This window comes from Myodes glareolus, chromosome 26, assembly GCF_982192425.1.
Source record: "Myodes glareolus chromosome 26, mMyoGla1.1, whole genome shotgun sequence".
Lineage (NCBI taxonomy): Eukaryota > Metazoa > Chordata > Mammalia > Rodentia > Cricetidae > Myodes > Myodes glareolus.
This window is the reverse complement of record NC_142051.1, coordinates 31,276,883-31,300,087: the sequence shown is the minus strand read 5'-3', so window position 1 is coordinate 31,300,087 and position 23,205 is coordinate 31,276,883. Positions and strand designations below refer to the sequence as shown.

General features: G+C 38.5%; 1 protein-coding gene across 3 annotated transcripts in view; it reads left to right on the top strand.

Annotated features, from left to right (window-relative positions):
* Atp2b1 (ATPase plasma membrane Ca2+ transporting 1) overlaps window positions 1–23,205 on the top strand; it is a 105,603-nt gene that overhangs the window by 62,414 nt on the left and 19,984 nt on the right. For all 3 annotated transcript variants that reach the window (XM_087902002.1, XM_087902001.1, XM_087902003.1), the window contains exons 4-12: window positions 6,371–6,625; window positions 6,710–6,835; window positions 10,394–10,534; window positions 13,046–13,084; window positions 13,785–13,946; window positions 15,282–15,496; window positions 17,748–17,990; window positions 19,282–19,523; window positions 22,356–22,593. In XM_087902002.1, coding sequence (XP_087758128.1) covers window positions 6,371–6,625; window positions 6,710–6,835; window positions 10,394–10,534; window positions 13,046–13,084; window positions 13,785–13,946; window positions 15,282–15,496; window positions 17,748–17,990; window positions 19,282–19,523; window positions 22,356–22,593 — 1,661 coding nt within the window. The remainder of the gene's footprint in view (window positions 1–6,370; window positions 6,626–6,709; window positions 6,836–10,393; window positions 10,535–13,045; window positions 13,085–13,784; window positions 13,947–15,281; window positions 15,497–17,747; window positions 17,991–19,281; window positions 19,524–22,355; window positions 22,594–23,205) is intronic.

Genomic DNA, 23,205 nt, shown 5'->3' with positions numbered 1-23,205 from the left:
CTTAGGACTTGTGTGAACACATCTGTCTTACTGATTTTTAAGGAAGTCGGTCACAGAATATGCCCATATATCTTAAACAATGCAGGGCAGAAATTCTGAGCAACGGTAATATTAAAATTTAATCAAAAACAGTTCTTACTGTTCTGGACCATTCTTCCAGTTAAGGCACCAAAAATATATCCAGGTTTTTAATCTGTCTCATAGGAACATAAAATTGTCCCTGCATCAGAATCACTAGTGCAGGTAAGAAGATATTTTGATAATATATTTGTCAGTATTTAGGCAAAAACCAAATAAAATTTTATTTAAACAATTAGTGTGTGGTTTGTTTTGTTTTGTTTGTGGAAAAAAAAGTTGAAGACAAGGTTATCAGAAGGAAATCATAATTTACTTTAAAATACCTCAGAATCCTTCCAGATTCTAAAATGTCCATATTTGCCTGTGTGTAGTCATCTGTTTGAGTATGTGCAAAGTCTAGGTCAAGTGTTCCCAGCATCCATGGAGTGACTAGAAATCTCCTCAGATGTCTTAGAAGTTCTGCTTAATAAATCTGAGATGACAATCTAGTTATCCTAAAGCCTTTTAAGAATCCACTAGAACTAGTCAATGAAACCTAGGTTTTTGTCTCATGATAGAAAGTTATTTGGTAGTTGCAACTTGTTTTATTTTTAAGAGTTGTATATGTACTACCTGTATGTTGTCATCCTGATACTTTATCATGTCGAAACATAGTGATTTCAAAGAAATCTACATTAACAGCATTTCTATCTAATACTGTTTGGCAATGAAATATAGTCTGTGCCATATGTGTGTGTGTGTGTGTGTGTATACATATATATGTATATATACATATATGTGTATGTATATATAAATTCTTGAGTCACTAGTATCTGATGTCAGTGATTCTCAAACTTTTTGGTCTCTAGCAGACCCTTTAGTCTTGCTCTTGGGGACTGACTCCAAAGAACTTTTGGTTATGTGAGTTAGGGTATAGATATTCCCTATGTGCTAAATTAAAGTGGAAATGTTTAAAAGTATTAATTAATTTGATTGTGGTAATTATTTTTCAGGGTATATATGAGTCAAATTGTTACATTAGGGCAAAGGAGATGGCTCAGTTGGGAAAGTACATATAAAAATCAGGCGCACACTGTTAAAGGACAAGACAGGATGGTTCCTGGAGCTCGAGGGTCAGCCAGCATAGCAGAATAGTGAGGTCCAAGCACAGTGAAAGACACTGTCTAGAAAGTAAGGTCGTGATGATGGAGGCGAACACAACATGCACACAAGCATGCGTGCATACCCATATAAAAATATTCCATTGACTTAAATATAACCATGTTTTTACTATCCTCGTCAAGCTAAATACTTTGTTAATGACATTTAGAATATGAGACTATTGCAAATTGGTATAGGTAGCTTTTTTTATGGAAAGACATTAACATCCCCCGTCTCTACATAAATAATTTTGAATGAAATAACGAAGTGAAACTCTCTGTTTTTAAACACGGTCTTGCCAGGTAGCTCAGACTGGCGTCAGGCTTGCCTTCTTCCCCATCTAACCTCCCAATGCTGGGGATTGCAGACACATGCAGCCACACTCACTTGGCATTTCTCATTTTAGTATGTCTCTTATTAACTGACTGAACGAGAGCTGAGATCTCGTGTGTGTCTGTATTCAGTGGGTCACGTCCCATGTAATGTGATTGATCCTTGATGAAATATTTTTTCAAAGGTTATTAAATAAGGAATTTTTAAATGAAATGACTGCCTTGAAGTAGATGTAGGTGGAATGTAGACTTCGTATCTTTCACTTGAATATATTTCCAGGTTAGCACTTTTACTAAAATGTATTTGCAGTAGGACTGAAAGCATTAAACTTTTTACACCTTTGATCTTGGATGTACTTTCTTTGCTTCTATTGCTTCTAAAAGGTTTGCAGTGGTCACCAGCCAGAAGAAGTCTTAGTTTTGAGGAATACTGTACTACTCTCTGTTCGAAGATCATGTGATCTTGGGTATTGTGGAGTGGAGCCATATATGAAATGAAATATGTTGTTGTTTCATGTTTTCTTTGAAACACTCAATAGTTCAGTGATAAATATGTGTTTCATTTAAAACTGATAATTACATAATTGTTTCACAATTCCTTCCTCTTAACCTCTTTTGTATTATCTTTAATCTTTTATAGTTACTCTTTTAGGAAAAATTTCAACCCATACCTCTGAGTGGTGAATTTAATTATGTATATTTGCAAGTGTATTTTTAAAATCTATAATTTCAAAAGTAGAAATTGAAAAAAATAAAGGGATAAAGATTAAATTATTATTTTTCTTCTATGGTAATAACTGTAAGAATTCCTGAACTTAATTTTAACCTTTATTTATTTTCATGATTTTACTGGGAAGAGGTTATAGTGAAAAACCATGCTTACCAAGTCTTCATTGGTTCTTGGTCTTTTCTGACGGTTACAAAGAAGCTTTGTTGAAATGGTAATATACTTTTAATAAATGAAATGGAAATTTATGCAGGTGCTTCATTTGGATAATAGTTTAGCTTATTTCCAGGTCAACATGGTATTTCGACCTTTGTCTCAGGGTTTCTATTGCCGTGAAGAGACACCATGACCACAGCAACTCTGATAAAAGCAAACATTTAATTGGGGTGACTTGCAGTTCATAGGTTCAGTCCATTATCATCATAATGAGACATGATGGTATGCAGACAGACATGGTGCTGGAAAAGGAGCTAAGAGTTCTACATCTTGGTCCAAAGGCAGCAAGAAATGAACTGAGACACTGGATTTGGCTTGGGCATTTATGAGACCTCATCACAACTTTTATGTGTTCTTGAATCCAGACGTGATCTAATTCAGAGTCTCTAATGTGTCTGAGGTCTCTTTACATATGTAAATCCTTAATTGGTTATTGTACCAGTCAAATGGCGTGGTCATTTCTTCAGCCTGAAAATAATTAAAATAGAAATCCCGATAACTGAATGGGGGTAGGGGCAACACAGCACTCATCTTTCAAATGCTTTGTGCCCACTGAAAGCTGAGTTCTGATAGCTTCCACAATATTTTTTTGTGATTTTTTAACTTCATCCCAAGTGGATCTTCCGCTTATCCTTCTCCCTCAAGCCCTTCACATGTTCCTCTCCACGACTGATAATTGCCCAGTAGCTGCACATGCCAGGTTCTTTCTTCGGCCTCAGCACACTTCTGGAATACGCTTAATCATTTCTATAGTTGCTCATTTTCTCATTTTTAATTTCAGTGTTTTCTTCTCAGCTTGCCCAACCAGCAGCTTCAGATGTTTCAGTTCAGCTCAGAGAGCATAATCTTATGTAGTATTCCAAAGAATAGATCCCTTCTGGTGCATTTGTAAGTGCCCAAAGCTGAGTTTCGGGAAAGGGTGTTGTCAGTGGCAGCATGGTAGCACACACCTGTAGCCCAGTGCGTGGGAGACTGAGCCGGAAGATGGAGAATTGAAGCCTGCATGGGCTGTGGAGCTGAAACACAGAGATGCAAACAAGACGCCCTGCATGTGTATCTCCTCTTCGTTTTTCAGAGGATCGCCATGGACCACTGAGTCAGTCTTAGACTGGAGTAGATTACAGCCCCAACGAACAAGGGCAGGTCCTTTACCTTTCTGCTTTTCTGCTTTTTAACAATTTCTACTGACTTAAGTCCCCCTGGAATTCTCTTTCCTTCCCTCTATATGCTGGTGGTCCCTGATGACCATTTGACATGTTGTGGGCATCTTAGACCAACTTTCTCTGCTCATTGGACCTCACTTTATTTTGTAATATACAACCATGTTTTGTTTTTGCCATGAACTTATGAATGCTTAATTATTGACGTCTTACCTGAAACTCTGTATTTCATCCCTCCCTAACTACCTTGGTTTCCTAAAATAGTGTCTGCCACAGTAGTTTCATGTGGTGGAAAAGACAAGTACCAGTCAGCTTAACTGCATGCTACAGAAGCCAAGCTGTGACCACAACTGTAGTAAAACTGAGAATGATTTGCCGGGTGCACATCATCTTTAGCTTTTTACTTATATCTTGTCTGCCCTCTTTAATAAAAGCCGGTAGCCTCTCATGCTAAACAGCCACATTTTAAGTGCAAAGGGAAATTTCTTATGGGAAATTGCATAGTGTTACTCTAGTGGACACAAATGGTAACCAAGGAAAACAGCTTTAGTGCTGATAGAGAAAGTTTAATGATCTGGGCAGAAGATAAAGCCAACCACAGCATTCCTGTCAGCCGACATGTAATGCAGAGCAAGGCCCTGATTCTTAATTCTTTGAGGACTAAGAAAAGAAAGGAAGCTGCAGAAGAAACCTTGGAAGCTCGCTGAGGTTGGTTCATGAGGCTTAAATAAAGGGCCCTTCTCAGTTAATCCCAGCCTGAGGGTCAAGTGCCGATGCAGACGCTGAAGCTTGTTGTCAGAAGATAGAGCTGGTGGCACTGAGGAGAGTGGCTTCACAAGACTGTCCCTGTGTGAATGGAACAGCCTTGTCTGGGAAGAAAATACCAGAGGTTTGACAGCTAGAGAAAAATTCAGTGCCCGACTTCCAAGGGCAGGCTCGTTCCTGCTAACGGTTAAGGCCAGTGCTCATTTTGCCTTCTCTGCCTGTGCTCTGTAAACAGGATAGCAAAGCCTGGCTCATGGTGCATCTATTCCAACAAGCCCACTGTTGAGGTTCGCTGCCCTTACTGATTTATATATGCACAGAAGTCAGCTTTCCACATCTCAGCAACATGCCACCACCACAATTAAAGGAGATACTGAACTCGGATGATCATTGACAGTTTGTAGCAATAAAGTTATTTATAAACAGGCTAGATACATTTTTGGATTATATATACTTAAATTATACATAATTATATATTAATGTATTGTGTCATATATATTCTATTGCTCAGTAGCAATGCACCTGTTCACTCAAGAGCTCCAGTGAAGGTGTATGGTAAAATGAATGTTTGTACATCTGCTCTGCTTGCTCCTCATCTGTTCTCCAGCCTATGGACTCAGGAAGTAATTTTCTTTAGGATATCACTATTTAAGAAAAGCGTTTCCTAGGTAATTTGACAAAAGAAAAGTAAACTGAAAATCTAAGGAAAGAATTCAGCCGGGATGCTGTAAAGAACATCATGGTTCATGGAGGAAAGCGTCAGCAGTAGCAGAGACTTGGAAGACGTTGATTCTAGTGTCATGGATAACTCCAAGGGGTCCTTGACCACGGGAGAGCAAGTAACACACAGGGTAGACTGCACTAAGTTTGGACTACCAGCCCTGAAGATGTGACTCGGTTGCTGTTTACAGATGAGCAAAGAAAATGGCATCTTGAGGTGGAATTGGCTTGTGGATTTAGAATATTGTGTCTGTCTAGTGATCAAGTATGAGAGGATTGATTTCAGCTTTGAAAATGACTTTTCTACTGCTGATAAAATGGTACCAGACAGCCTTAAGCACTCCAGGAAACGTGTGAAAAATGGCAAACCTCATCCTTGGTTTGTTTTTTTTTTTCTTTTTAACTTACCATTTTTTATTATTTATTTTATTCTGGAAGATTATAACTATTTAACGTCCTTTCCCCCTTTTCTTTTCCTCCCTCTAGGCCCTTTCGTATACCCCTCCTTGTCCTCTTTTAAACTCAAGGCTTTTTTTTTCATTAATTGTCACATGCATATATGCATATACATATATTCCTAAATACAACCTTTAATACCAACACCGGAAAAGCAGACGTGAAGGCCAGAACTCTGAGAGTTTGCCTTCGCCTGGTCTGCGTAGTCAGTTCTAGGTCAGCCAGAGCTACACACAGAGACCCTGCCTTTTAACGTCAAATAAAAGGTATTGGTCATCCTGTCTTTCTTCAGCCATCACTACCCTGATGAGTCTAGCAGCCAGCATCATCGTCACATCAGCCCTCACAGCACCACAGCCTTAGGCGTTGCTGAAGACTTGGATGATCCTTGGCAGTCTCAGCCACAAAGCTCTGTATAATTACGGTGTGCACACTTTAGACTTCACGCAGCTGCACAGTCCATAGACTTTAGTGTGAACATGGCTGACAGGCAACAGAAAGCTAAAGTTGTGGAAGTTGAAATGTTGACTTCATTGGGTCTACCTGGAATGAAGCCGTATGTATCACAGAAGCATGCCTGGAACTTCCTGCAGGCTGGAGTTTGGTCTTCTCCGCATGCTTCCTCCTTCCTGGCACCCTCCTAAAGGTTCTTTAGGAGCCTTTGTAGAGGGGTTGAGTTCAGTGGTCCTCAAAGGTCTGAGTAAAATTGATGAAGTAAAAAACCTGAAAGTAGTCACTGGGTTTTTGAAATTGCCATTTTGTTTCTTTGCAAATAGTTTGTGGAGAAGTCTCTGTCGGGGAAGAAGAAGGTGAAGGTGAAACCGGGTGGATTGAAGGAGCTGCGATCCTCCTGTCGGTGGTGTGTGTGGTGTTAGTGACAGCTTTCAATGACTGGAGTAAGGAGAAACAGTTCCGAGGTTTGCAAAGTCGAATCGAGCAGGAACAAAAGTTCACCGTCATCCGGGGCAGTCAAGTCATCCAGATACCGGTAGCTGACATTACTGTCGGAGACATTGCCCAAGTGAAGTATGGTAAGCCGTGCAGGGCACCGCATCCACCTGCAAAGCTGTGCTGAATTTGTGGACGGCTCAGCATATCACTGCTTTCTATTTCAGGTGATCTTCTTCCGGCTGACGGCATACTGATTCAAGGCAATGACCTGAAAATCGATGAGAGTTCATTGACTGGTGAATCTGATCATGTTAAGAAGTCTCTAGACAAGGATCCCTTACTTCTATCAGGTATGAATTTATAAACTTGAGTGTTTTACTAAAAGTCAAAAAAAATTAACTTTAGAATCTATGAAGATTTTTAAGCAATGACAGGTATATTGCAGATCTTGGAATACAGAGTATATTTCATAAATGGACTACATCTTGGAATACAGTGTATTTCATAAATGGGAATAGAATCCAAAAGGTGAAGAAATTTGAAAGATGGTGTTAATGATAAAACTCCAATATAAGTCTAATGATCTCTATTAAACTTTTTCTATATCACATTTATTCTTGTCTACTATTAAAGTCAAATATTAAAGAATGACTATAGGTTTAAGACAAAAATGCATTCTGGTGATTTGCAAAAAAAAAAAAAAGAAATACTAGTTAGTTTTGTTTAAAATAAAACCTAAAGTTTATGACCTGGAAGTGCTGGCATATACCTTTAATCACAGACTGAGACAGACAGATCTCTATGAGTTCAAGGCTAGCCTGGTCTACAGGATGAATTCCAGGACAAGGCTCCAAAGCTACACAGAGAAACCCTGTCTTGGAAAATGAAACAAAACAAAATAAAAAAATGTCTGAAGTTTATGCAATTAACTACCTCGCTGAACTGTTAGATAATTTGTCTGAAATGTAAACTGTTTATGTCAGGTTATATAAGTAATTGACAGTAGGAATACTGGAGTGACAGTCAGAAATAAGTTTGAATTTACACGTTATAGGAACGGAGAAGAAGGGTCAGCATAGGTGTGGGTACTGTTGGAAAGGAAGGTGTGCATGGCTACTCAGGACACTTGTTGTCATACGTAAGAGTAATAACATAAACTAAGGTTATTTGGGGAAGCTGCTACTAAAACACTAAATGAAAAGAAACCAGAATGCCTCACATTGTCTCTAAAAGAATGCTCAGTTTTTTTAACTTAAATGTCTGAGGTTCCCTACTTTTAATCTTACAATATCTTTAAAACATTTATGAAATTGTCAGAGCTACAGTGTTAGATTAACTTCTAATATTGGACTTGGGCCAAATGTTAGTCTATTTGTCTTCTATTATCAAATGTTCATAGAATGCTAATGTCTGTAAATTGAAGATTCCTGCTGATTTGATAGTTAATGACTTTAATAGCTTAGCAGCTGTATTTGTATTTTTTTTCAGGCCTTTATTAGCTTTATATTTTAATAGATTGAACATGACTTTATTTAACCAAAGTCAAACATATATATAATACCTTCGGAAGTTAAGTTGTAATCACAACTTCAGAGCAGAACCTAAAATTAACCATTATCTTTTTAAAATTTGTAATTATGATGAAAAAGCTTGCTACAAAATATTAAATAGTAAACAAGAGTAACTATGCATTCATTTATGAAAAGAATAGGTGTCAGTTATAACATTGGAATGTCTTATCAAAAAATAAAATCAAGATTGGGGCCAGAAAATGATGGCACACACCTTTAATCCCAGCACTTGGGAGGCCGAGGCAGGTGGATTTCTGTGAGTTTGAGGCCAGCCTTGTCTACAAGAGCTAGTTCCAAGACAGACTTCAAAGCTGTCTCAGGAAAAACAAACAAAAAACCCTCAAGGTTTGTATGCTGTTTGTCAGTATCCTAGCCACTTAGAGTGTTAATCCTATTTGAGTGTTTGTTTTGATGTCCTTACAATTCATACCGAGGATGCATATCATCACTTGTATAAGAATAATATCTGTAAGTAACGTGTACTCATTTTACTACTAGTCTGCCATGTTTCTAAGAAGCTAAAATCAGTGTTAACAAGGTAAGACCCAAAGGGGACAGGAGATAGTCCCAGTCTTACACCGAAGGCTCGTTGGCTGTTATCGTGGGCCAACAGAGATAGCCTTCTGTTTCTTTTTGATATACATGCTGCATGGACTGCTATGTATGTGTAGTTCATTTATCTAGTGCTTAGCTCTTTCAACCTGGTCCCCTTAACTGAGCTTCGGTCCTCTGAGAAAGATGACTGGTAAACTTTACATACACTCGCTTTCCTAACATGCCAGGATACCAAGAGAACTCTATAAATTTCCATGTTCAAGGAAAGACTGAAATAACTTTGTACAGTCCCTTATCACAGTACGGGTGGGAAAGTTTCTCTGCATTTATTTCCCTGTTCCAAAAATGTACTAAAACCATGACATGCATTTATTTTTAAATTTACTCTCATGATGCCATCTCTCAGTGCTGTTCTTGGATTCTTAAATTTAGATTTTTAAAAGCAGTGTTCGGTTGGTGGTGGGATGGGACCTGAAGATAAACTGTTTACTTTCCTTGAGCATGGTCAGTGCTAACATTTGAGCACATTTGGACTAAAGAAAAACAGAGCACAAGAACAAATCTGAAGAAACCCAGAATTGTTCAAAGAAATTGTCTTTTATACATACTTAAAATATTATCCTGCTGAATTTCCTGTGCTTACCTTTTATTTTCACTGAAAACAAATGCAGTAATTAGTAAAACACTTAAGAATGTGGGATGTGTTTTCTTGTTTGTTTTCTTAGCAATAACAAACCAAAGGCCTCGAAAGTTCACTTTGGATAATTTACCCAATAATTTGTAGCCAAATGTGAATCTTAGTGACTGGAGTGCATACATGAACTTTACAGTCTTATTTAACAGATAACCCACACCGACTTGGTGTGTAAAATGGTGGGGGAAACTGGAGAGTATTAAGGAAAGTGGTGGCCATAAGTATCTAGTATCTTCTGACAGAACTAAATTGAATATTTACCTTGTTCGTGATAATTGTATAACTTTAGGCAAATTGCTAGAAAATTATAATAATGTTTGTCAACTTGAAAGATTATTGTGAAGGACATGGTCTGAAATCATTGTTCCTTTCTATGATCCTGTCTGGATTGGAATTTCATGTTAGAGTTGTAGTCAAGAAAATTGAGAAGTTTGGTTGGTCTCAAATGAAGATACAGGGCTTGATCGAGTAGGCAGTGTTTAAAGTCAGAAATTACTGAACCCTAAGAAGGATGTTATGCTGTAGAAATACTAAAACACGGGGATAAACTAGGGAGGCAGAAAAACAAGTTAGGGAGCTAAGTTGAAAGCCTGTGTTTAGGCTTGAGTATGGGAACATGTTTGTGCTGTGGAATTCTGGGCATAAGCATATTTCTGTTTGAACGATATATTTTTTAGTTGCTAAAACCCCCCCCCGCCCTTACATCCTTATGTTGTAGCTAATACTGACTACATTGAATACTCACACATTCCAAGCAGTGTACTAACTTTTCCCTTATAGGCTTTTTTGAGAAATATAAGTTGTGTTACATCTTATGAAATATGGGTACTATAATCTGGTATTTTACACAAGGATTTGATGCCTTATCATTTTCCTTTTGTCACTTGGTAAATAAAAGTTTAACCTCATATGACTGATTGCAGATTGCTTTTAAGCACAGAGTTTAAGATTCAATATGTTAGTGTTCTTTTCAATATGTTAGTGTGCTTTATTAAATCTTGAGTTTATTAAAAACAGTATGACTGAAATTTGAAATTGTTGGAGGGAAAGCTATTACAATTTTTTACAAGTTTTCTCTGTTATTATAGGTACTCATGTAATGGAAGGCTCTGGAAGAATGGTGGTTACAGCTGTAGGTGTGAATTCTCAAACTGGAATAATCTTTACCTTACTTGGAGCTGGCGGTGAAGAAGAAGAAAAGAAAGATGAGAAGAAAAAAGAAAAAAAGAGTAGGTCTAGTAGTTGGCTGTAAGAATTGGTATTTGGAAATAACAGTGACTGGGAATCTTCAAAACTGGTCCTGAAATAGAGTTCTTTCATGAGACTGTGATATGAAAATGTATGTAAAATGTTAATTACCTGATGCACTCTCAAGTAGCAAAAATGGTCCTTTAAGGGTTTGCATTAGTGCACCAGACCCCTCTACCACGTGAGAAGTGTGGTCTACTACACACTTAGTAGTACTTCGGTTTGGGCTTCATCCTGTTTCTTCTCTGCTCATTTGGTCATCACTATGAATTCAACTCTCCCTTCCTGCTCTCGCCTGGTTTTTAATCTTCAGATTTTCGCCTTTCTTGTGTTCCGTTCTATACATACATGGTGAATGTTTGCACGCTGACTAGGGCTGCACTTTGACACATTCTGCTTGTCTTGACATACTGACCCATCATTCAATGTCAAGATCTTTCATTTGACTGTTTCTGCTATCTCTCCAAGAGATCTGTCAGCAGACTTTAATAGCATAGTTCATCCACAGAGCTCTTAGAGCAATCTCAGAATGTACTGTCAGTTCAGGGTATGCCTCTCTAGAATGCCCTCCTGAACCATTTCCTGGTGTCCTCTGCAGTGTCCATCTCACTCAGGGACCTTTCAGGAACTCCTTCTCCTTTGCTTTGACAGCAGTTACTGTCCTGTAATCATTTGGATTTATTTAATTTTCTTTAGGATGTAAACCTGTATTTTGGTTTCTTACTTGAGTCTTTTAAGATCTAAAAAAAAAAAAAAATTCCTGGCTTACCATACTATATCATTGTTTTTAATCTGTTGTTTTTTTGGGAGTTTGTTGCTGTGGTTTATCATGCTGAGCCTAGAACCCAGAATCAACCCCACAGTAGAGGTGTGTGTTTGCATGAACTATTTTTAAGCCAGGGTTTCATATTCTGCCTTGGGCTAGTCTTGAATTCAGTGGGTAGCCCAGGTTGACTTTTAACTTGAGGCAGTCATCCCGCTTGAGAGTACTGGTGTTACAGTCATGAGCCATGGCACCTGGCTTGCCTCAGAGCTTCTAATAGTTTCATGGGTTGTTTGTTCTCTTACATTGTATTTTCTTGTGAAGTTCTTATTTTAAGTAAAATGTATTAGAAAATTTCTTTAGGTTGAGAGTGTAGCTCAGTGTTAGAGAACGTCATGGCATGCTCAGTTTCCATGTTCATTTCCCAACACCAGGGGTGGGGACAGGTAAAACATTGTGCCTAAAGTTGAGGGCCCTTGTTCTAGATTTCTCCACTTCAGTACTACAGGCAGCCCTTGATGAGCCACCACAGGCTTCTTGAAACCTGGTAGCAGTGGTTACTGAATTGTTTGCACACTCCATCTCCATCTTTCTTACTCTTACTGCTAGGAAAGTGACCTCGTGGAGAGTTATGTAACTTGATCGGGTAGCAAGTGTGTGATCAAATTCCTTTTGCTTTTTTCTATCCTGATATACATGAGTTGAACATCATTGAATCATTGAAAAAAGAAGTGTACTAAAGACTGATCTTTCTGACCTACAGAAACGTTTCGAATAAGCCCTGCCCCCCAGTGTCTTTTCCAACTGCTTTTATTAGTCCAGCCTGGAATAGCCCTAGGAATTAACATCAAAACCATTGTTTAGCTTTTTTTACTTTTCGCTTCTCTCCTTCCCTCCAACTCTCTTCCTATTCTCTTGACTACTTAGTCGTCTGATCAGACACAGCCCAGGCTAATCTCTCTTTATGCCCTGTCCATTTAATTGCCAGCCTAGAATGTAGCTTTCTCCTCTCCAAACTGAGCTCACTGACAGTGGCTAGGTATTCTCTTACTATCGCTTCATCTATCCCAAGCTTCTGTTCTTTCCTGACGTATGTTCCAGGTTTCTCAGCTTGAAGATGCTCTTGATAGTGAAGTTGGAAGGAAACAGGCTGGTTTGCTTGTTCCAAACAGTAGATCTGCCCGTCCCCTCCTTGATTATTGCCTCAGACGCATGGCCTCTCTGTATTCTGTGATTCTAAGCTAATTTAGGGGGGTTCTTTGACTGCTAATCATCCTGGTGTATTAATATTTGCTTTACTAACTTGCCTCCCTGTCTTTTACATCTTCTCGTTCTCATTCCCACTATAGCTCCCCTGTATGCCTGTTTTCTTTTTATAGCATTCCTCCCTTCCTCCCTCCCTCTCTATCCTCTCCTTTTCTGCTTTCTCAGGGTTAGGTCTGTATTTAGCTTGTCAATCTCTTGTACCATATTCGGGCTTATAACTTACAAAAGAATAAAGTCTTGTGCAGAAATACAGTATGCATGCCCTAAATTATTTTGGAATATTCTCCCGTGGTAAGATGTAGGAAGTGATTGACGCAGGTCAACAAGCTGGTGTTTTCTTTTTGTATACTTGTACAGCATTGTGTAACAGTTCCCTTATAGAAATGTGAACTACCTCTGCATAATTCAGCATGGCCGTATTCATTTCTTTTGGAAAGCTTTAATTCCCATTTTGTTCCTACAGATAAGAAACAAGATGGAGCCATTGAGAATCGCAACAAAGGTAAATTGAGGAAAAGAAGAAGTACAGTTAGCTTGTTTTCAATATCTCCAAAAACAGATCTGCAGTGTACTATTATTTATCCAGAATTAGGATACATGTGTCCGGGGACATCAGCAGTGTTAGCTTGGGTTGCCCTCTGTTGCCAGTGCCGTAGTCCTGCTGTTTCTACAGTCTTAAGAGGGTGTTAATTATGACTTGTGCCACTGTGCTTAGGTAGCTTTCCATATAAGGGTTTCAGGTGTTCTAGAAAATAATGATTGTATACTTGGTAGCAAAAATGCCTAAGAATCTGTACAGTGTAAATTATATTTAAAAGTCTATAAACATGCATATTTTTATATATGGAATCATATCTGATATTCTATATTTGATCATAAATTACATGAGAGGGATCTGTAGTCTTTGAATATAGCCTAATCCCTAACATTGCATTAAAAGAAATTTAGTATTCTTAGTTCTTTATTTAAGGACTGCATATGCTTCATTCCTATCACTGAATGTGGCATTCTTAAATGTGGAACAGTACCACAAGCTAATGTCACTGTTGTCTTATTCTCTCTGTGTAGGTACTCCCGTTGCACATACACACAGAGCGCTGAACAGCCTTTTTCCTGTAACAAACTTAGTTTAAAAAAAAAAGTTTCAAAATGTTAATCTTGTCTTTAAATGCAACATAATTGTTTTTTTTCTCTGAACCTAGCAAAAGCCCAGGATGGCGCAGCCATGGAAATGCAGCCTTTGAAGAGTGAAGAGGGCGGAGATGGGGATGAGAAGGACAAAAAGAAAGCAAATTTGCCAAAAAAAGAAAAGTCCGTTTTACAAGGGAAACTTACGAAACTGGCTGTTCAGATTGGCAAAGCAGGTATGACCCAAGAAGTGGGGTGTTGGTTCTAAAGTGTGTCTGTGCTTTCTTACTTGAGAGTGTCTCTTGACACAGCGAGGACTGGAAATGGCTGCTTGGCAAGTGTAAAGAATGTTGGAGTTAGAATATTTTTTATTTTGTATGGAGCCTTTTGATTACCATAGACACTCATAATGTGATTGTGGCATATGGGCCATTACCCGTTCTGTCAGTGAGCTAGTCAGTCAGTGATTCAGTTAAAATTCGTGCCTGAATTTGCTAAATTTACAAGGCCTTGTAATCGTCTCTAAACTTTTAGGGTCAGTAATGAAAAGGGACTATCAGGGAAGTGATTTTGTACAAATTATCAAACTTTAACAGTTTCTTAGCACACATTGTGCTCAGCCTTCTATTGACTGGCTATCCGGGTAATTGTGACGCTGAGATACTGAAATGCTGCCTTCCCTAGAAAGTGCCTGTGAAACCTAGGAGTGCTGCCCTTCAGGGGCCACGGAAGCCTGTGGGTAAGGTAGCCCTCGCCCAGCATCACCGTCGTTTACAGATGACTGTGTCAACGGCATCCATTCTGAGAGTCGTGCAGACAGCAGCACTGGGTGGCAGTTAGGACAGTAGGTGAAGCAGCCTGTGTTCTGTACTCAGTAAGCTCATTTCTGATAGCAAATGCATATGCATATTAATCACTAAAACATGGTGTTGACTCATACTGTTGGAAAGTGTAGACTTGAGGTGGTAATAGCATTTAGTAGCTACTAGGTAGGGTATTGGACCCAGATATTTAGACTTGCTTTTTGTTTTAATATTCAATTTTAAGAGACTAAATAACATAGAAGGGCAAGTGTTTTGTAGTATGTAGTTAAAATTTATCTTTCTGAGCTAATGTATCAGTGAAGAAAGATTAAAAGTAAATTAAGAAATGATCCAGGTAGTATACTTTTAAACATGTAGCTAATTAATTTTGAGACTCTTAAGTTGACCGGCCTTCATGTATCTTTCAGAATGTTGAGCATTGCAAGCACTCGCCTACACTGGCCTGTTGGTATTCGCTTGTATTTGCCTCTTACTTTACCTGGGCCTCCGAAGACAAGACACAGTTGTCAAGGAACTACAGAAGCTCCTCTCTCAGTCTCTGGAGTCAGGATTATACCTAGAATCAAAACTTAAATCTGACAGGGGTCAGATGTGATAAATGAAGTACAAATTGGAGATAACAGTTTCCCAGAAAAATTAAAATAGACAGAACTTGTCGAGTTATAAAATAGCCATACAGTGCTAATACAGTTGGCAGTGGGTAGTGTCTGCACTATTTAAACAGTTGCCGTTTTTCTGTCTTTAAAGGTCTGCTGATGTCTGCCATCACAGTTATCATCCTAGTATTATATTTTGTGATCGATACCTTCTGGGTCCAGAAGAGACCGTGGCTTGCTGAGTGCACACCAATCTACATACAGTACTTTGTGAAGTTCTTCATTATTGGAGTTACCGTTCTAGTCGTTGCTGTGCCCGAAGGCCTTCCACTGGCAGTCACAATCTCACTGGCTTATTCAGTCAAGGTTCGTGGGAACAGTCAGTAGACGTGATGTTTAAAACCTTGGCTGGTATAGAAAATGCACACCCGATGCATCCTTTCTGGTCTGGGAAGTGGAGGGTTTCCGTTTCCATAAAAGTGCAGGCAGTGATTTCACTATTGCTGTGTACAGCGACCTGCTCACTTCGTGAAGAGCAGCAGCTTGGTGAGGTCTTACCCCACCTCCCCCCTATTCCCGTCCATAAAATCAAGGCCAGGATATGTGCAGGTTAGAATACTGCACAAGAGTGAGGATGTTTTACTTGAGACCAGTTCCTGAGGCCACATGTTTCTACTTTTCTTTTCCTACAGCGTAGTCTTCCCACTTGTGGGCAGGGTTTTATTTCCAAGAACAGTTCATGTAGATGTATGTGTAAACCCTCTGTCTCCCTTCCTGTAGCTGCAAAGTCCTCATTCTGGCCCTCGCTCTTGTGCCTGTCAGCGCTCACCCGCCTCACGCTCGCTCTGCTCCAGCCTACCCTGCTGGTGTCTGAGCACTCCTTCTGCCTCTTTTCTTTCATTTCGGTTTTGCAAGTTACACTTAACACAAGAATGCTGCTCTTGTAATTCATGAAGTTATTTGGTTAATAACATTTTTGAAGGGGAAAAATCTAGCCAGTCAGCTTCTGTGCTTACATTTTTCCATCAGTATTCCAAATGTTTTACAAATGTCCAATCATAAGAATGTGTCTTGCTTACTATTTGAATTTTTTCTTAATTTATTGTGTCTGTGCATTTGTGTACCTGTGAAAGTCAGAGTACAGCTGTCTGGAGTGGATTCTTTCCTGCTGTGTGGGACCCTGAGATCCACCTTAGGTCACTAGGCTCCATAGCAAGCTGCTTTGTTTTGTTTGATTGGATGTTTGTTTTTCAAGACAGTTTCTCTGTAGCTCTGAGCCTGTCCTGGAACTAGCCCTTATAGAGCAGGCTGGCCTCAAACTCAGAGATCTGCCTACCTCTGCTTTCCGAATGCTGGGATTAAAGACGCATACTACCACTGCCAGACTGCAAGCAGCTTTCACCCAGTGAGCCACCTTGTGGGCCCCCACTGTTTATTTTCTTTTCAGGCATTTAACACGATTTATATAGTTTAAAAATTATAATATGATATTTACAGAACACAGTTTAACCATACTTTTCTGGTGCTTAAAATAATTAGAATAAATACTGATTTGACAAACCACCCAGTTTACCAGTATTGCCATTAGTTCATTTTGTATAGTCATTAATGATGTTAATTTTTCAGTTGATCAGAAAGGTGCAGATAAGTTGATGTGTGTTCCTTGAATAGAAGAGTGAGACCATTTTGCCTAAAGTTCTTTCAGCTTGTACTAAATGTCTATTTGGAACTAATAATGTTCACCTTCTGTTTTTTCACTGTGCTGTGGTCTTTCTACATCCCATCAGTTTCCAAAAATTTAACCAATTTCCTTTTCTGCACATTTTGTACTTTCAGTTTCTAGTAGCCAGATCATAACTAACTTTGGAAGTATACATTTCTCTTTTCTATGCTTATTCAAAAACTGGGTTTTTTTTATATTCTCCTGTGATTTTAGTTATGAGTGGAGAAACATTGGGAATGAATTCTTATAATTTGTGTGTGTGTGTGTGTGTGTGTGTGTGTGTATGACTTTAAATATCTTTTTCAACTATTGTGAAAAGTTTTGGCATCTTTGAAACTATCCTCCTTGGTTACAAATGAAAGCAGTGACATGCACTTTGATCCTAAGGATGAAAATTTCTAGCATTTGGATTGGATGCAAATGACTCAGTCACGTCTTTGAATGTTAACTCAGCCTGTAAAGCGGGAGGAAGCAACCACCATCACAAATTTTTCATTTTGTCTGACTAAAGCTATGTTGCTGTTGGAAATTGCTGAGGAGTCTTTTTATTTTGTACTTAAAGAGACTTAGCCCTTTGTCTTGCATTACTATAATTTCTACTACTGTTACCTACAGGTAACAGTTGTAAAAGTAAGACATTTCACTAGCGTATCTCAAGCATGTAGCACCTAAATATAGATGCTGAGATCTCTGTTGGATTATCTGATTCATCAGTACCATGGTTGAAACCATTAAATGCTGTTATGTTCTCTTTGGCTTATTTGGGTAGGTCAAATATTCTAAAATTTTTCCAGTGTTAAGCTGATATTTTTTAAGCTATGTTTGTATTAATTGATTTTATCATAACTGTTTTAGATTGTTGGTTTTGTTTTGTTTTGGTTTGTGTCACTGTAGAAAATGATGAAGGATAATAACCTAGTGAGGCACCTGGATGCTTGTGAAACCATGGGGAACGCGACAGCTATTTGTTCAGATAAAACGGGAACATTGACAATGAACAGAATGACAGTCGTCCAAGCTTATATAAATGAAAAGCATTATAAAAAGGTTCCTGAGCCAGAAGCTATTCCACCAAATATTTTGTCCTATCTAGTAACAGGAATTTCTGTGAATTGTGCTTATACATCAAAGATATTGGTAAGATTTCTTTAATTTATGTGCATGATGATTACTATTTATGATATGATTAATATTTGATCTATTACTTCTTTATTATTACTGTGTCTGTGTGCATGGTATTGTGTGGGCTCCTGTGGAGGTCAGAGGTGGAAGTGGTCTCTCCTTCTAAGTTTACTTGTGTTCCAGAAATCAAACTTATGTTTCTGGGCATGTACAAGTTTCATAACCCCTTCGCCATCTGCTAGCCCACACTTGTACATGTTTTTATCTTTAATTTCTGGTATTCAGAAACTTTGATGCCTTACAGTTGGAATGCCAGGCTACATTCTCATTTTTATTGTTATTTGTAGTGGCGGGTATAGAACAAAGAGCCTTATGTCTGTTAAGTCAGTGTCCTGTCCCCATTTTATTCCCAGCCCACACACTAATACTAAATTCATAATACTAAATTATTATGATAATAATAATTCATAATACTAAATTACTGTTACTACATTCGTTTTGTAAAAGACCTGTCTGCCTTTCTCACAATTTAAAGAAATCCTTGAACCTACTGTCCGTAGCGTCCTTCGTACGTGCTTGTTGTTGCTGTTTTGTTTCTCAGTAGTTCCTACCCATAGAGTTGTCTTTAAAGGCTCACAAAGTAATCATAGATTCTGTGAGAACTTTATTAAGTTATTCTCAACTTTGCAAGCTTCAAAATTTAAGCAGAAAGTATAACATGTGTGTTTGACTTTTTATTGTGTGGTGATTTCTTAAATCTTTGGGCAGAAATTACATTGCAGGTTGCTTAATGAAAACATCAGTGGGTCTATGAGAAGGTTAGGAGATTCTGGTTCTAGACCTGACCTTGCCATTCACTAGCAACAAGCCTGAGTTTTTACTTTCTATAATTATAAACAAGGGTTTATATAGATATTCAGTGAAAACAAAAAGAGAAAAGGAGTTAAAATCCTCTTTTAAGTCCTATTGTGTGTGAAGAATTAACTATAAGATAGATACATCTTATGTCATTTAATTATAAGTCATAAGTCTCCTGTTTATATAGCTACTGAAGCTACAACCATGGTAGCTGGAAAGCGCGACAGAAGTTCACTTGACTAGCAGCTAGCTGTACTGAGATGGAATCTATGTCACCCTTCCCCAAACTCCTTTCTACCTTGCATCTGTCCTTCATTGAAATTCTCATTATTAGAAGATATTTTCTATATCATTTTGTTTCAGGAGCTATATTCTGTTTTGCATTTTAAGTTCAATTTATAATAGGGAAGCAAGGTAATGCTAGCTTCTAACTCTTACTCTTTTACAGCCACCAGAGAAAGAGGGTGGATTACCTCGTCATGTGGGTAATAAAACAGAGTGTGCCTTGTTGGGATTTCTCCTGGATTTAAAGCGGGATTATCAAGATGTTAGAAATGAAATACCAGAAGAAGCACTGTACAAAGTCTATACCTTCAATTCTGTTAGGAAGTCCATGAGTACAGTCCTGAAAAATTCAGATGGAAGTTTCCGGATCTTCAGCAAGGGTGCATCTGAGATAATGCTGAAAAAGTAAGTGTGAAGTGCTTAGATGAACAGTCTGACTGTTGGACATGAAATCCCTCTGTGCTTTTGTTCCTTTCCTTTGTGAGCATCGTACATTTAATAACATCACGACTGCTGCATACTTTCTGGTGCCCAGAGATTTGCCTGCTGTGTTCTGCCTCTCAACTCTGTAGCTTCTAATTTCTTAGCATTTTGTTCTAGGGAAAATAAGCCTATTACATTTAGTGTGGTAGTTTAAATAAGGTCAACTTCATTGCTTTGGGTTTTTTTTATAGATATTGATACCAATATTTTATATAATCTTGAAAAAATTTGTTTTTTTGTTTGGTTGGCTTGAGATTTTTTTGTTTTTTGACACAGGGTTTCTCTGTGTAGTCCTGGCTGCCTTGAAACTAGCTCTGTAGACTAGATTGGCCTTGAACTCAGAGATCCTCCTGCCTCTGCCTCCTGTGTGCTAGGATTAAAGGCATGTACCACTACTGCCCAATTTTCTATTGATACAAATAGAAAGTCCCCATTTGTTTCCAAGGGAAATTTACATTTTATATATAATTGTTTCTTACTGTCCTTTTATAGTTCCCTAGTTTCAAAGTTAACATTCCATATAGAAACATATAATTTCCTATTAGTTATGTTATTACAGCTATTAAAATTATTTTGACTTTTTTTATTCTAATAGAGAACCATCAAAAACATAAAAGCAATTTTGGAAAATTGGAGTTACTATTAAAGCATTTTGAATGTTTCTATTGTTGATTTACTTGTATATGGTTTATAATTTAATGTATTTTAATGTACGCTTGACACAGTATAGTCTTTAATAGCCTTAAGGGGCTAAGTAAATTTTTAAAAGCAGCTTTTGGTAAGTTGATACAAGTTATTTTACTGTTTTGTTTTAGTTTTTGTTTGAATAAAGGATTTCATGTAGCTCAGGCTATGCCCCTGTTCCCCCATCTCCCAAGTGCTGGGACTATAGGCATTTGCCACCATTCCTGGTTATGCAGTACTGGGGATCTAACCTAGGCTTCTTGGAGCGTTTAGAGGAGAGATTGTATTTAAAATGGGTGTGGATATGAATTGAGGCCTTCAGGTGACAGGATACAGTGTGCTGGGAAACATCTTGTATTAGCTAAGCAGAAAGTGAGAAGGTGTGAGACCTAGGTTACAATCATCTTTCTCTTATCTCCAGCACACTTAGTTATGTGATTTCATTCAGTGTGACAGGATAGGAACCTGTTGTAGACCTAGTTTGCTTGGTAATAGACATGGTAATGGCAAAGGAGAGGTGATTTTTTTTTAATTAAAATCAATCAAACATTGACTCTTTCCTTGCAACTAATTAGCTTTGAAATCTGAGTCAGAATTTTTTCTCCTTTCTTTCCATTCTCCATTAGGAAAGGGGCTGGCAACCAGCAGCTAAGCAAAGCCAAGCAGTAAATTTCTCCTATAGAGCTTGTTGTGTAGTGAGTGCACAGTAACTCACAGTTGTGTTTATACTCTGCTTAAAGACTTGAGTGTTAGAATGATTAGGTGAGAATGAGAAACCAGGTAATACTGGTTACATTAGAGTTTTTGTCATCAAAGCATTGTGTCTGAACGCTAGACATGGTGGTGCGTGCGTCTAGATGTGTATCCCCTAGTGTTTGAAAGTCATGGACTACATAATGAAGCCTCGTTTAAAATACAGAAACAAGAAGGCTGTGACTGAAAGCCATTCCTGAATCAGGAACTGATTCGAGGTCAGGGTGAAAGGAGTGACGGGTGCCGCGGATGGATGAAACGGCTGTTATCACACAGGAGCTCAGGCTGGGAGATGAGAGCCACGGGAAGGAAGGGACGTGGATACAAAGGAATGAACACTCATTCCTCAGTACCACTGAGAGAAAAGAAACGTGGCACTTAGGAGGTGATAATGCTTTGGAGATGAAGGAGCAAGTGTTCAGGTGAAATTTTCGAGCTACCTAAAACAGTTGGGGTAATGTTGATGCCATCTGCACAGGCAGTGAGCAGGCAGCGTTCAGTCTTGTGCACCAAGGTTAAGACATGTGGTAAAACACTTCAGCGCTGACGGCAAGCCTTAGAAAACAGTCAGAACGGTGGAGATTTAAAAGACACTTCCATGGCTGGGTGGTGGTGGCGCACACCTTTAATCCCAGCACTCAGAGGGAGGCAGGTGGATCACCTGGTCTAGAGCGAGTTACAGGGGACAACTGTAGATACACAGAGAAATTCTATCTCAAAAAACCAAAAAGAAAAAGAAAAAAAACCAAGACACTTCCATGGAAGCATACAGAAGGGCATCACAAGAGAGAGAAATACAGAAGATGTGACTTCACTACGTACTAGGGGGTCTTGGAGTTAGTTTCACTAAAAATTAAACTGTTTGATGTAATCTTTCTCTCACAGAATGCCTGTTTTGCTATTTTAACAAAAAGATTCTTTTTTTTTCCTTTTGTGGTTAAAACAATGTAGGTGATGAAATAACCTCACAGGTAAGGGGTTAATTTGAACTTACCCTGTTTACTTAAAAGGAGAAAATATTTTGTGTAACCACTCAAGAATCTTTGTGAAAATGTTTTTAAAATGGCATTTCCCAAAAAGAAAATCTAGAAACTGTCCGTGGTACCTGTTTAAGAACCATAAATAAGAGCCATACAGGTGAGAACTATTTAGTTTAGTCAACGGGAGAGTAAACGAGTCTGTAAAACACACCGTGTAAGATTCCCTCTTTTCCTGATGTCACATCCCATGAGCTCCTTTGCCCTTGCAGTTCTCTTAAATGACGTCACCTCTTACTTTTGTTAATTATTGGTGTCTGCATTCATTGTTCCCTCTTAGGTGTTTCAAAATCTTGAGTGCTAATGGTGAGGCAAAAGTATTCCGACCCAGGGACCGTGATGATATTGTAAAAACTGTGATTGAGCCAATGGCATCAGAAGGCCTGAGGACCATATGCCTTGCGTTCAGAGATTTTCCAGCAGGAGAACCAGAACCAGAGTGGGATAACGAGAATGATGTCGTCACTGGCCTTACTTGCATTGCTGTTGTGGGGATTGAAGATCCCGTGAGGCCTGAGGTGTGTGGGATCCTGTGCTATAGTAGATCTAGGCATTAGCCATAACCAGTCTTCCAGTGCCACTCCTGATGTTCCGTGATCTTTACTCGGTGAACCGAAGATGAGTGGAACCATAATGTAGCAATAATAAAATGGCGAACAGTACCCTGATGCTATCAGTGAGACAGCTGCCGTGCTATCCTGTGTGGTTATAGCACCATAACCTAGCACAGTTAGGTTTTATTCTGCGGACTGGGACCATCCAGTAGAGCTCTCAGTGAAGGCAGAAATGCCTGTGATACTGGCTGTGTGTATCTACCGTGTTCTTGAGGTGTGACAAGTACAACTGGAAACTGAATTTTTGACTTTATTTAAATTTAAACATCTGCCACATCTGATAGCAGAGAACACTAGATTTTGCCATTTAAATGAAGTGAAATTTTTGTTTGCTCACTGGCTTTTGGTTTTGAAGTGCATTCTAGACACTGTTCTATATACTAGAATCAGAAAGAGTTTAGAAATCTAGTCCCTGGCTTCAAAGAAGTCAGTATTTTGGGTGATAGTGAATATAATATTTGATTTTAGTACATTGCCAGTTATATACAGAGCATATTGTATAATTGGAGACCAAGG